General features: G+C 33.0%; 1 protein-coding gene across 6 annotated transcripts in view; it reads right to left on the reverse strand.

Moving 5' to 3' along the window:
• Pds5b (PDS5 cohesin associated factor B) overlaps nucleotides 1-15,977 on the reverse strand; it is a 198,757-nt gene that overhangs the window by 25,541 nt on the left and 157,239 nt on the right. For all 6 annotated transcript variants that reach the window (XM_076872121.1, XM_076872119.1, XM_076872122.1 and 3 more), the window contains exons 22-24: nucleotides 5,721-5,789; nucleotides 3,840-3,976; nucleotides 781-904 (exon numbers count right to left, since the gene is read on the reverse strand). In XM_076872121.1, coding sequence (XP_076728236.1) covers nucleotides 781-904; nucleotides 3,840-3,976; nucleotides 5,721-5,789 — 330 coding nt within the window. The remainder of the gene's footprint in view (nucleotides 1-780; nucleotides 905-3,839; nucleotides 3,977-5,720; nucleotides 5,790-15,977) is intronic.

Here is a 15,977-nt window from a genome sequence, read left to right on the forward strand (position 1 = left end):
GAGGTTGAAGAAGACCTGCCTTCTTGTTTCAGCTCTCAGACTGTAAACAAGGGTCCTTCTTGTGGATTACTTAGTGCCATACTTTTCACATTTTTGACCATGTTGGCAATCTAGTTGTCTAAAATGGTTCCCAAACATAATGATGAAGTACTGCCTAGGATTCTTTTTTTTTTTTTTTAAGTTGTAGATGAACACAATACCTTTATTTTATTTATTTCTTTTTATGTGGTGTTGAAGACAAAACCCAGTGCCTCACACATGCTAAGCAACTGATTTACCACTGAACTACAACCACAGTCTCTGCTTAATATTCTTAAGCACAGGAAGGCTCTGATGTACCTTACAGAGAAAATACATAAGCTTAGTGTAGGCATGAGTTATAGTGCTGCTGATTATGAGCATGTGTCTGTCTGTCTGAAGTAAGATGTCTTTAAACAGAAATACACATAAAACATGGTTGTATATTGATCAATTGATGAAAATTTCATGACCACATACTAGAAAGAACCTATCCTTGTATTTCCGCTAAGAGCAATACATGCTAATTCAGTATTTGTTTTGCCTTTATAGACTAGAACTGTACCTAACAACAAGTCAGCTAGACTATGTAACCCAAAAGTCAAATGAGTTTTAGAACTTTGAAACATTTCTTGTACAAGTTTTTCAAAAGAAAATATTCAAAACTTTGATCAAAATTATTAACTGAGTTGAAAAAACTGAATTTTTTCCTAAAGTCTGTGACCGTAAAAAGTAGTGTCTTTATATAGTGATTTTCCTTACATTGATAGCTAATGCACATAATTGATATTGTTCTAATGTGATGATTTCATGGTAGCATGGTTCTTGTGCCAGCTTCACAATAGCACTTCCAGCAGCAAGTCTCAGACGTGACATATCTGGTTTACTGAAAAACAAGCAAAAAGAATACAGATAAGGTTTCTAAATGCTTATATAAAACCATTTTATACATCTAATTTTGTAGATATTTTTCAGGCAAAAAAAAAAAGGTAGAACTATGCTATGGTCTCAATGTTTTTGTGTCTCCTTAAATTCACATATTGAAATCCTACTGCCAAAATGATAGTATTCAGAGGTGGGATCTTCTGAGAGGTGAGTAGGTCTTAGGGAAACAGCCTTCATGAATGGGACTCATGCCCCTATAGAAGAGGCCTGAAGGAGACTGTATGACCTTTCTGCCATAGGAGAATACAAGAAAAAAGCTAGCCTGCAATGTGAGATAGTTCGGTTCTAAACAGAATTCAACCACATTGGCATTCTGATCTTGGACTTTCAGTTTCCATAACTGTGAAAAATAAATCTATTGTTTGTAAGCTACTCAATCTATGGTATTTTGTTACAAAAGCCTGAACACACTAACACAGTAAATAATTTAGTGATCCTGAGTACCATAATACATTAACTCTGAAAGGTGGTAACCAATAAAATACTACATAAATTCTTCTCTTAAACTTAAGTCTGTGCTAGCACCACTAGTTATTTAATTCTCTCATCCTACACAAAATAGCTCTTAAGCAAGCCTAGAAGAAATCTATTTGTATGTTCACTTATTAGGTTTTAAGTATTATACAATAGATTTATTTTAGAAACATATTTACCTATATATTAGGTATAAAAAGATCCTAACTTACCAAGAAGTCAACCACAACCACTATGCTAAGAATAAATGTAATAGGAGGTATAGGAGATAAAACCTTACTATTCTTACTCTTCTAAGAGAAAATGATCCAGTTGGTTTAAAACTCTTCATTTATCTAACAATTATGTAAAAATACTGACTGTATGCCAACATTAATAAGGTTCTGAGGTTGTAAAACATGCCCCAAAAGAGCTATCAGTGTATCAGTGGTAATGTTCCAAGTAGCTATTAATAGATGAATCATAGTACTTAGTTCAGAGAGTGCAAGCTGGCAGTTGGACGCCGTGTCTTCATGTATAGATAACAGATGCTTCTTACATACTGTCCTTAAAAATTTCCATCTAGACTAGTGGTTTCTATTTAATCCAGTAAGCTGTTCTGTTTTATTTTGCTTTGTTTTCTTTTCTTTTCAGCTTTATTAAGTAGAAGACACTTTCCTTCAAATAAAAGCTTACATAGGAATTTAAAATGTAAACATAAAAAAAACATGCTTCCTATTAAAGTAGGGGACAGAAACGCCCCTCCAAACTCGGAGTCTCCATCTGCTTTACTTCTACAAGGAATTTTCTTACTCCTACTCCATGCAGCCCCTGAATGTTCCTGAATGTCACATGGGTTCCCTTGAACACAGCTTATATAACACTGTGTACTGGGTCTCATTCCAATTATTTTATATAAAATATATACATTCTCCCTTATATAAACTCTATAAAGAAGTACTACCGTTAACCCTCATCCTGCAGGTGAGAAATTTGAGAAGTGAAATAACTTGCTAATAAATAAAATCAGATAACCAATGGTAGAACCCGAATTTGAAACCATTTAGTCTGTCAATGTTCTTAACCATTAGGGTATAATGTCCCTCTAATTAGTTATTAGCTGAGTATAACTAGGAAAATAAATTTAAAATAATAAACTAGAAGACAAAATGTATTAATACTGGGGGATTTTTTTTTCTCTACAAGGCTGAACGGATCACTACAAAATTATCTTGAATTTGGTATACCTTTTAATCAAAACATGATTATTTGTAAATCCTAAACACTGATACATATAAATTATGGGAGTAGAGAGGTAAAGACAACTAATTAGACTAAGGAAGGTAGACCAATGAATTGTATATACAGAATGAACAGATCATCAAAATTTTATTTTTGTTTCATTTTAGAAATGTGTGTGCTATTAACAGACTGTTCCAAGAGAACAATATGAACAAAACATGAAGAAAAGAATGAAGATGGAAAGGGTTAGAAAGCAGCTAGAAGTCACCTCTGCTTTCTCATTAAAGTCACCAGATATATTAAAGGGGGATTATTCTCCGATTTTACATTACCAAGAAGGTAACTAAACAACCTATGTACTTATATTAAGAACAAACCTCTAAATTATTGCTAATGCTGACACAATAACTACTACCTTCTAATCATCATCAACATTTCTAATTACTACATGGTAGGCAGTCTTTCAAAACCTTTGACATACTAATTTAATTATATTATAATAGCTAGATAGGACAACTATAACCATTATCTCTATTTTATAGTTAAAGAAACTAGGGTGCTGAGAGGTTAAAGAAACTTGATAAGTAGGAAGTGGTGGAGCCAGGATTTGAATCTGAGCTCTGGAGTCCATGTGTTCAATTACTATAGAGTTGTCTCTTGGCAACCTGGGAAAATGGTTCCAGAAACCCCCTCAGGTAACCACAATCCAAAGATGCTCAAGTACCTTATATGAAATAACACAGTGTTTGCATATGACCTACACACAGCCTCCCACATAATTTATAGATTATCTCTAGATTACTTTCAATACTTAATACACTGTAAATAATTGTTATATTGTATTGTTTAGGGAATAAACAGATTCAATAAAGTACCTTCCACAAAATCTCTTCTTTTCCCTTTAGACACTAACAAGACTGTAAAACATGAGTTACTTATTTGTACACTAACATCAATTGTATATGTCAAAAAATCAAGTATCTATTGTTTAAAATACTCTTTAATGTATAGCAGTAGCCTGTAATAGACATGACTGTAATAACCACCACACAAAAGCATTATAATAAAAATATATGCACACCTATACAGTAATACGGATTATTTTTTTAAATATAATATTTAACAACTACATAAGAGTTCAAATATTATGTAATCCAAAGAAATCTGAAATAATTGCATACCTAATTTTTCCCTGCTCTGTCAAGTCTCCATCACTGTGCAATATTGTTGTTAACAATCTTAAGGTGGAAGTTCCTGATTTACTGTGATTATTTTTCATTCCAAGTAGCCATCGAACCATCATTTTAATAGCCTGAATCTATTTAAAAGACAAATTGACAAAACATTGCTACATTTAAAAGAATTTCCACATCTACCTTCTTAAAAAAAAAAAAAAAAATCAAGATTTTTTTTTATTGGACACTTTATAAGAAAAGTAAAAAGAAAAATCCACTTTTCTATACATATGAAGATAACTTGAAATGTTTTAAATTAAATCTGTTTCACTCTCTAAGGAAGTAGTTAAAAAAAGATTTCACTAAAGAAAAGCTCTTTTATTGTTGTTTTTTATGATTCTCCAACATGCAACTCACCTTTTGGATTCTAGAATTAAAATCATCCTTACTTTGCCTAAGAAAAAGTTAAGTTCCCAACTACAAACTGTATTCATTCTTTTCTTCCAAAGAGATATCACATGTGTACTAAAAATAATTAGGAAGTCCATATGTATTTCTTCTAAACCAGTTACAGCTTTCAATGTTTGCAACAATCCTTTTTAAAGCGGTAGATCTTGTAGAGCGCTCGCTTAGCACAGGTGAGGCCCTGGGTTCTATCCTCAGCACCATATAAAAATAAATACATTAATTAAAGATGTTGTATCCAACTACAACTAAAAAATAAATATTTTTTAAAAATGACACACATATCATCTCTTCTTCATATATTTCAGCTTTTTACACAACAAAGGACCAGAAACTAAGTGGGTATTGAACAATGTCTGCCACATGGCAGATGCTAAGATGATTCCTGTGTCTGTCAAGCATAAACTAAGTGCATGCCTTCTTTTCCAGTGCTACTCTCAGCTACATAAAACTGATGGTTAAGATCAATGCTAAGAAAATGGGCTTATACCAACAAATATTCAAAGATGCTAAAGGAAGTGTTGTTCCATGTCTGCAGAAATACATCAGAATTGGAAGCTGGAATAATGTAAAAAAGTAGTTCATACATGATACATAAACAAATATGTACTCATAGTCCAGAAGGTATTATAAAAAATCACAACTAGGACTGGTATTGTGGCTCAGTGGTAGAGCACTTGCCTAGCATGTGTGAGACAATGGGTTTGATTCTCAGCACCACATATAAATATATGAATTAAAAAAAAAGATTCATTAATATCTTTAAAAAAATTTTTTAACTGCAACTAGAAAAATAACAAAATTTAACATATTTGTTCTTAACCTTCATTCTTTTCTTTCAAAGAGATATCACATTCGTACTGTACTAAAAATAACTAGGAAGTCCGTGTGTATTTCTTTTACATATGACAATAGATTGAAATGAAGTCTACACTATAGATGGTTTTTATAAATTAATACTCTCTATACTAGTAATGAGTGATCTTTTATGTATAACCTTAACTCCAGGAATTACAGGCTACCTTTAAAAAAAAATAAAAATAGCTTTATTAAGTAAATCTCATGGAAAAGATAAACAGTCTTAAAACTCGGATAACAATTTTACTCAATAGAATGTTCATAAGAAAATCTGCATTACCTTTTGCCACTAAAAGGCTGATTCTAAGAAACAGAAATATGGAAGCTGCTTTCAAACCTTATTATATATTTTTAAACCTCAAATTACACTATATGCTTGCTGCCTGTAAGCCCCATTTTGCTAATTACTGCCAAATACTCATAGTACATAAGATAATGCCAAACAATAAATATAAATACTTAAGTGATTTTCATTGCCCAAACTTAAGAGAAATTTCAACATCTTCAATAATATTATAGCATATGAAGTATACTAAAATCAACAGATCTATGCATATTACTTACTTTAACCATTGTCTCAGGAGAAACTTCTTCATCTGGAACCCAAAGTTTAGTTGTCTTTTTTCCTGGAAGCTAAGTCAAATGTAAGAAATTAAAAATATGAATATGAATTTTCATTTCAATTAATACTAAAGTGAATGAATAAATGAAATATTTACCTTCTACAACAATAGTCATACATATGATTAAAACAACTCATCTCTTTAACCTTTCAAAAAGACTGAAAGGCATATCCTCACTAGCACCTAGGTACAGCACTTACATATGCATCACTAGTTGGTTCTTTGTAGGTATGTGCAAGAACTGACTTTAAACAACTGCACATACTCCCTTACTTAGTGGCTAACAATTCAATTACTTAAGGCCTCTTAAAAAGACAACGATAAAAATCAATGGGACGAAGAATGTAGTTTTAAATAAGAAGAATGATATATTTAAAAATCTTGAGCAAGAGAAAAATCAGACAAGTTTCTAGTTCGATATAGGTCATAGAAATACGCATTAATACCTTCTTACCTAAGTGGCAAAGCATATACGTATACAAACAGAACAATCGACAGAGGTGGAAAAGGGGTGGGAGGCAAAAAAGGCCAGAGTCACTGGAAAACACAAAAGTGTACAGTGGGTGGGGGGGAAATATGTATATATATATAAAACTGTTGGAAGACTTGCAGTTCCATAAAGGTAAAGAGAAAACACATTCCAAAAGTTAGTTGTTTTTTTCCCACAGCACAATAACAAAAATATCGTGCAGATATTGGTAGATGTGAATATATGATAGCAACCAGGAAATTAAAGTGGCAAAAGAGCCATTTGAAACAGTTGGAACTGCTGAGATCCCATTTTACTTACAGGTCCGGATATAGGAATTGAGAATCACCTCAGGGAAACTCTGGCAACACTTCCTGTAACTCTGGATGTGGAATGTCCCCCCAGAGGCTCATGAATTGAAGGCTTGATGCCAGCTAGTGATGCTATTCGAAAGTAATGGAAACCTTAGGAAGTGGGGCTTAGATGGAAGATGTAGGTCACTGGGGCATGTCTATCAAGGGCATATCTCACCCCTGATCCCGTTACCACTAAAGTGAGCAGTTCTGCTCCAGTATACTCTCCCTGTAATGATGTCCTTTCTCAACACCAAACCAGAAAAAAATGATCCCAAGTGACCTTGAACATTAACCTCTGAAACCATGAGCAAAAATAAATCTTTCCTTTTTAAAGTTGTTTATCTCAGGTATTTTGTCACTGCAACAGAAAGATAACACAAATCCCAGTATCTAGAAAGGCAAACTCCCACAACACAGGGCAGAAGAATCACTCACAACTTAAGACTCACTTCTTTAGCTGACAAGTGCCTTCCAAGTATAAAGTAAAAATAATGAGAAAGAAATCACATTAGGCAAAACCTGATGAACCTTCTGAACTAGGAATATAAAGATCCCAAAAGCTTCCATGGCAGAAGCTATCAAAAAAGGAGCAAGAAACAAATCAACTTCAGATTTCTCTGCTACAAAACAGATGACCAAAACAATGTTCTGAATTTCCTGCGGTCAAGTAATTTAAAACACAGAATTCTAAAGAATCAAAGGTAAATTCAAGCCAGAAAGTTTCTAAGTTACATTTTGAAAAAAAATAGTCAAAGTTATGCTATGATAAAATATTTAACTCACAAGAAAAAATCCAATCAGGCTAAATTACAAGTTAAAAAAAATTAATGTTATCATTTAATAAGAGCAAGAGAGACTGTCTGGTGAATTTAAACTAAAATGAAACTACAAAAAAAAAATCATCAACATACAAAATCTAAAAATTATTGCATGAAAAAAATACACTAGTGAAACTGAAAAACATTAAACAGAATATAGATTTAAATGGGATACTCACACAAACAAGAAGATATTGATGTACCTTATATATTATACACCAATAAGATACAGCATTAATGTACATTTGTACAACTAGCCAAATATATAAAACAAAGAAGATTTTAATTTGAGGAAAAGGTAGAAATGTCAAATCAGAAGAATGTAGAAATAATACAAGATTTAGAAAATCAAAACTAGCATTCTTTATAAATGACAATTAAAAAGTAAATAGAAAAGAAAATTTAGTAATAAAAATGGTATAAAATCAAAACGACAAAATTCCCTAAATCAACCACAAATATAAAGCATAATTTTAGAATATTATAGTACTTAGCATAAGTTGTATAACAGAACACAGTGTCAGAGAAATTTTTAAATTTCCTTTATAGAGAAAACTATAGAGCTTCAATAAAAAATATCTGTGGATGAACAAACAAAGCAACAGAAAAAAACAAAAGTTTTACACATACACAGAGTTTTAGCACTGAAGAAAACCAGAAAAAGGTAAGATTATTCAATAAAAACTGTGGTGGAGGAACTGGGGCTGTGGTTCAGAGATAGAGCACTTGACTGACATGCGTGAGGCACTGGGTTCGATCCTCAGTGCCACATAAAAATAAGTTAAAAAAAATAATAAAGGTACAATACCTTTGTGTCCAACTACAACTAAAAAATAAATATTAAAAAAAACTGTGGTGGAAATTTTGGTAATCCTAATGGAGAGTAAAAAGAAATGAAATCCTGTGTTACAGAATAATAAAAAAAAAAAAACACATCAATTCCAAATAGATTAAATTTTTGTTTAAAAAAAAAAAAAAAACCACACACCTTAATGGGTTAGGGTTGTAGCTCAGTGGTAGAGTGCTTGCCTTGCACATATGAGGCCCTGGGTTCAATCCTCAGCACCACATTAAATAAATGAATGAATCAATCAATCAATCAATGAGGATACTCTATCTACAACTAAAAAATATATTTAAAAAAAAACACCTTAAAACTTTTCAAAGAACATATGAGAGACTATGACATTGGGGAGAAAGGGATTTTTAAACTAGAAGTAAAAAAGCACCAATGACAAAAGAAAGGAATGATAAAATACAGCTACAGTAGTAACTTTTGCTCAAAGGATATCATAAAGAGAAGGAAAAGATACACAGTAAAATGGTTTTATGCATTTTATGAAGACACTACAACATACACCTGATAAAGGATTAATGTATATAAAGACTACCTATGGGAAAAAGATAAGCAATCCAGAAAAAAGCACAGAGGCACGGTGGGGGAGTTGAAAGGAATTTCAGAAATTTCAGAACGGAGGCACTATGAATGATAACTATTGACATGTAAGAACCAGGGAAATACAAATTAAGACTATAATAAGACACTAACATCTATTAGGTGGGCAAAATTTAAAAATCTGATAATGAGTGCTAAACACTGCTAGTAGGAAAATAAGTGTCAACAACCACTGTGGAAAGTAGTTTGACAGGGCTGGGAATATAGCTCAGTTTGGTAGAGTACTTGCCTTGCACGTACAAGGCCCTGGATTTAATCCCCAGCACCACCCAAAAAAAAAGTTAGTTTATAATAAACTGAAAAGTTAAATATATATATACACACACTGTAGTTCATCAATTTCGAAGTAGAGAAAGTCTTGCTCATGTGTATTAGGAGGCCTCTATAACAGCATTCATACATACAGTACCACTCAATAGAGGAAGGAAATGAAAAACATTCCAAATTTGCTAGGAGAATAATAGATAATTCTGATAAAACAAACAGCCCACAACAAAATAATGAGAGAGTAATGAATGAATTAACCACAGCATATTTAGTAACAGAATTATTATTAGAAAAAATTGAAGTGATTAAAAGCAAGAAACTCAAGACTACGTATGATATGATTCTTAAAAATCTCTAGAAAACGTAAAAATTTAAAAAGTACATTGTTTAAAGAGATACTTGTGGCATGAATGAATGAATGAATGAATGAATGAATAGCAACCCCCAAAATCCAGATGAGTAGGTACTAGGGGCAGGAAGGAAATAAAAAGAATTGCAGAGTAATAAAACCAGGACCTAATAGTACATGGGTGGTCACTGCGTTAAAATATTAGCTATACAAATGTCACATATATTCCTTTGTACATACTCAATGTAAGGTAAGAAAAATTAATGGATAAAAGTGGTAAGATGTTCTATTTTTTTTATAATTTTTTTAATATTTATTTTTTAGTTTTCTGCGGATACAACATCTTTGTTTGCATGTGGTGCTGAGGATCGAACCCAGGCTGCACGCATGCCAGGTGAGCACGCTACTGCTTGAGCCACATCCCCAGCCCAAGATGTTCTATTTTTAACAAGAGCTAACTCAGTTATTTTGAACCAATTTTCCCACTGATTCAAATAGAAAGTCTAGACAAATTATTTTTAAAAAATCACCTTGAAGACAATAAATAGCTACCAAAGCAGTGAGACTTTGCAGAGAAAAGTTTCAAAAGAAGAGGGAAATCGAAAGAGTTATGCCTGGCATTAAGAGCAGTCTTCTCACCCATACGACTTCTAGTTTTCAAAGTTTAAAAGAAGTGGCTGAGAATGTAAACAAAGTTTTTATCATTGTCACAGTGCTGGAGGATAAAATTTGAAATTTTGGGCCCAATGCCTTATTGAATACCTAGACTTTGAGTTGGATAACAAACAAATCGACTCCACACGTAAAGGTGACTAAAAGAAGAAATCAGCCTATCAAAAACTGAAGACCAGGGACTGGGGTGGGGTTGTGCCTCAGAGGTAACACGCTTGCCTAGCATGCGTGAGGCACTGGGTTTGATTCTCAGCACCACATACAAATAAAGATGTTGTGTCCGCAGAAAACTAAGGATCCTGATAAAGGATTAATGTATATAAAGACTACCTATGGGAAAAAGATAAGCAATCCAGAAAAAAGCACAGAGGCACGGTGGGGGAATTGAAAGGGATTTCAGAAATTTCAAAAAAAAAAAAAAACTGAAGACCAGCTTCCAAATGGATGAAGGTGATCTGTCAAAAGCAAAAAGCAAACCCTCAATGGAAGAATATAAACACATACAGAGCCTCAAACTATCTCTAATTTTTTTATTTTTAAAACTATCACTAATAAAAAATAACACAAATACAACATAAGACCTAACCACAAATTGAGAGAAAAAAATCAACAAGGGTCGGGGGAGTCACAGAAGATCCATAAAATGAGCCTAAGAGTATGAATTGCAACATAATTTAAAATGTTCAAGGATTAAATGACAAGAGAATTCTAGAAGGAAACAAAGCTATGTCTAAAAATAGGGAAATTGTAGAATTGAAATAAAATAATTAAGAACTCAATGCAGTGCCACAGCCTGTAACCCCAGCAGCTTGGGAGGCTGAGGCAGGAGGACTGAGTTCAAAGCCAGCCTCAGCAAAAGTGAGGCACTAAGCAACTCAGTGAGATCCTGACTCTAAACAAAATACAAAATAGGGATTGGGATGTGGCTCAGTGATTGAGTGCCTGAGTTCAACCCGCACTACCAAAAACTAAACAACAAAACAAAAACACCTCAATCATGAGTTTATCACAGATTAAACAAAATTGAGGCATTTGTAAACTCAAAGACAGGTCAGAAGAAAGCAAAAACCGAAGCATGAAGAGGCTAGAAGAAAAGTGCAGAAAAAGTATGTCCAGACAGCTGGTTCACAGAAAACAAACAAAAGAATGTGCCTAGAGTACTAAGAAAGCAAGAGCAAAAAGAAGATGACACAAATAGTATTTGCTTCATAAATTTCAAAATTTATGAAAGACACCAAACCAAACAATCAAGAAGAGCTACAAGCCCCAAATAGGATACATATGTAGAAAGCACACCCAAATGCACCACAGTAAAACTGGATACTAATGCAAAATAGAAAAGATTAAAGGCATTCACAGCAAAAAGATAGGAAACCTTAAGAGGAACAAGGATAGTGAAAGACTATAGGAGAAAAGAAAATGAAAAAGATAATGGAATAATATTTTCAAATCATCAATGTGGTAAAACATACCAGCCTAGAATTCTAAACACAGATAAAAATATACTTTTAAAAATTAAGACAAAGTAGACATGTGAGACAAACAAAAAAGAGAAGCTTCATATTAAATAAAATATTGAAGTGGTCCCATGAATAGAAAATCACCACATAGAAAGTAATGAAAAACAAAAGAAACTAGAAAATATATTGGCAAATCTAAAGAAATATTGACTGTATAAAACAAAACTACAGAAATTGTCCTATGTGAACAAGAACCAAAAAGCATTACAGAATAAAGAAACCAAAGTATTCTAAGGTCCTTGTGCTACAGAGAAAGTTCAAAACAGTGTGAATAATATTGGCCTTTAATAAGTCAAAAGAAGATGTTGTTAATTTCAAGTGAGAATAGCAAAATACAAAATAGGTCAATAAAAGGGGAAATGAAATAAAATTATTTAATAAAAATAAGGCAAGAAAGAGAAAAATGAATAAAGAACTGATAAAACAAACTGAAAATAAAATTAGATGGCAGGATAACCATTTTCTGTGTAATGTAATGTAATGTACTGCAATTTGATTAAATTAAACATAAAATTGACAGAGTGTGTATGTCAGAAATGGAATTAATGTAATATTCCTATTTTTGAAAATATATTTCTTAGTTGTAGTTGGACACAATACCTTTATTTTATTTATTTTTATGTGGTGCTGAGGATCAAACCCAGGGGCTCACATATGCTAGATGAGAGCTCTACCCATGAGCCACAACCCTAGCCCCTAATGTGATATTCTATATATGCCATTTTGACATTTTCAAGTGCTCCATTAAGTACTACTAACCCATATTTCTACGTTGAGACTAGGGGAAAGATAAAAATGTCCTCCCTCACCACTTTCATTGTTTTGGAGGTCCTGGCCAGTGCACAGGAAGAAAGGAAACATGGAGCCTTAAGAAAGGAAGATAAATAAAACAAAATTATCACTATGAATAAATGATATGATAGAAGAAACCCAAAAATGCAAAGAATTGAAATTATTTTTAAATGACTTTAACAAGGTCTCAGGATACAGTCAATATAAAAAATTAACTAGTTCTTTGTATACACCAAACAAACTTAAAAAATAAAAATTAAAAATTATATTATTTACCATAGATTCAAAAATATCAAATGCCTAGAATATATGTAAAAAAGAAAAAGATACATAAAATCTCCACATAAAAATTCAGCAAGATAAATTAAGGACTATTTAAGAGATATATTATCTTCATGACATGGAAAGCTTGGGAATATAACATGTTCATGGAACAGTAGGTAGTATTAGAGTAATGAAAATTATCTCCAAATTTGTAATTCAAGGTAATCCCTATCAAAATTACAGGCAATGATGTGTGTGTGTGTCTTGGAGTAGAATGGAATAGGCAGACAGGGCAAGCCAATTCTAACATTTATATAGAAAAAAAAAATTTAAAGAAATGAAAATGGTGATGAAGGAAGAGGATGAAGAAGGACAGGAAAAAGGAAGAGTTCTCAATGACATTTGGAAGACTTATGCTATTAAATATCAAAACCTGCTATAATAATTGAGACACTATAAAAATATTAAACTATGGACACAACATTTAAACAAAAGTAGCAGTAACAAGCAGTGAGGAATCTTCATGATTTTGAATTTGAGAATGGATTCTTGGAAAAATTCAAAAGCACAAGCAATAGAAGAAGAGACAAATTGAATTTCATCTAAATCCCCAGTACCTGACCCCTACCCAAATTAAAACTTCTGTGCTTGAAAGTATATTACTAAGAAACTAAGGGGCTGGGGTTGTGGCTCAGTAGTAGAGCGCTTGTCTAGTATGCATGAGGCACTGGGTTCTCAGCACAACATACAAATAAATAAAATAAAGGTCTATCAACAACTTAAAAAATTTATTAAAAAATGAAAAGATAACCTACCAAATTAAAGAAAATATTACAACATATATCTGATAAAAATATAATATGTAGACCACATAAAGAGCTCTTAAGACTTTTGACAACAAAACAACAAATAACCCCATTTAAAAATTTTTAAAACAACTTGAATAGTCATTGCTCCAAAGAAGACATATATATGGCTAATTAGCATATAAAAATATGTTCATCACCATTAGTTATCAAGGAAATTCAAATCAAAACCTTAATGAAACACTACTTCACATACCAGAATGGCTAAAATAAACAAAAGAAAAAAAAAGTAAGTTGGTAAGGATATAGAAAATTGGAGAGTTTTCATATATTGCTGATGGGAAAGGTGTATTAGCTGTGGAAAACAGTTTGGCAGATTCTTAATAAGGTAAACACAAAATTACCACATGATCTGGTAAATCCACTCCTAATTATATACACAAAGAACTGAAAACAAGTACACAAACAAATGCTCTTCCTTATTCATAATATGCAAAAGGTGGAAACTATTCAAATATTCATCAATAAACTATAGTATACTGTATACAATAGAATTTTCATCAGCCACAAAATAGAATGAAGAACTGTTACATGCTACAATAAGGATGAGCCTTAAAAACATTATGTGAAAGAAGTCAGACACAAAAGGTCATGAATGTAGAATTCTATTTATAGGAAATATTCAGAACAGGTACAGACAGGAAGGAAACTGATGATTGTCATCAGCTTAAGGGGATGAAGGGGGAAAATGGAAAGTGACTACTTAATGAAAATATTCTGGAACTAGATCAAGATGGTAGTTGCACCACATGATGGATAAAGGAGTAACACAGAATTGTATGGTTTAAAATAGTTAATTTTACATTATGTGAATTTTGCCCCAATTAAAAAAAATCAATGAGAAATTCCATCTTTTCAGTAAGTGGTATTGCATCAGATGGAAATAAAAATGAATTTGACATCTATTTTGTACATATACAAAAGTCAATATCAAGCAGCATATAGAGCAAAAGGTAAAAGTTAACTAAAACAAAGCTGTCAACACTTTACCACTGTTTACAAACGGCTACTGCACACCAAAATGTGTAAATGAAGAACTAGATTTATAACTATATTTAATTCAAACATATATTTAAGTAGAGATATGTGACTAATAGCTACTGAGTCAGTGCAAGTCTAGAAAACAACATAGGAAACATGTTCACAATCTTGGGGTAGATGAAACAACTTAAGGGCTAACCATAAAAATTGATAAATTTTGGCTTTGTTAATATTAAGAAATCTGCTCATCAAAAGATAGCATTAAGAAAGTGAGAGGTACAAAGTAGGAGAAAAAATTTGCAACAGAATATATAAAGAAATCTAACAAGTTAGATAGGGATTCATATTTTTAATAGAAAAATGAGGGAAAATCTCAAGCAGGCACCTCACAAAAGAGGAGACCTAAAACATTAATATAGAGATTCAAGCTGGTGGATTAGAGGAAGGCTGCATTTGCAATTACTCTGTGGCTTGAGTTTCTCAGCAGAGCTGGGTGAAAGAAGGAATTCAATAAAATTTAATATTGGATGTTGAGACTCTTAGAAAACATTTAACCAGAGACAAGATAGAATATATTAGAATCAAGCTGGGTATGACAGTGGCAGCAGCACTGGTTTACCACAGAGGGAGAGATAATACAAAGAAACAAAATGGACAAATTTGGCATGAAAAAACTTACAGAACGGAAGAGAAGTCTGAACTTAGATGAATCAGAGACTGAACAGTAAGCTGATGTTTAAAAAGTACTCTGTGTTTCTCAACTGGTAAGCAGAAAGCTGAAGAGGGAGCCATCTGGAGGAGGCCATACTTCAGTGTGGTGCTACAGGAGCCCAGGAGATCATAACAAATACTGCTATACTATCCCAGCCATGATGTACAATGTGGTTTAAGTGCACCTAGCAGAAAGTCTGATGGCTCACAAAACCAGCTAAAGGCAGCTGGGAAACTGAACAGGTAGACATGATTACACTTGGAGCCTGAGAAGGTGGTGCAATATGCCAGACCTGAAAAGGGTTGGATCCCCCACCCCACCCTAATACAGTTCAAAATCCAGAAGGCCAGCAGATATCAACATCTGCCCAGTCCTAGGGATGTGCTTATTTAATCTCTCTGGAACAGATACCACCAATAAAGTCCCAAAGTCCTGATGAGAGTTAAGCGTCAGCCAACTCTCACTTAGATCTCCACAGCAGCCTCACCCTGGGAGGGCATCAGCTTGTTCTGTCCTGACAGAACTCCAATTGAGAATACTTCCCATTCCTGCCAATCTTGTACTGTGAGAAGGGAAGCTGAGAGCTATTTCAACCAGTTTCAGTTTTAGGCCGCTCCAGCTGGCAGCTTAGTAAGCAACAGAAAAAAGAGGCAGGATTTACAACTACCATCCATTC

The sequence above is a fragment of the Callospermophilus lateralis genome, chromosome 12 (genome assembly GCF_048772815.1).
Source record: "Callospermophilus lateralis isolate mCalLat2 chromosome 12, mCalLat2.hap1, whole genome shotgun sequence".
NCBI lineage: Eukaryota > Metazoa > Chordata > Mammalia > Rodentia > Sciuridae > Callospermophilus > Callospermophilus lateralis.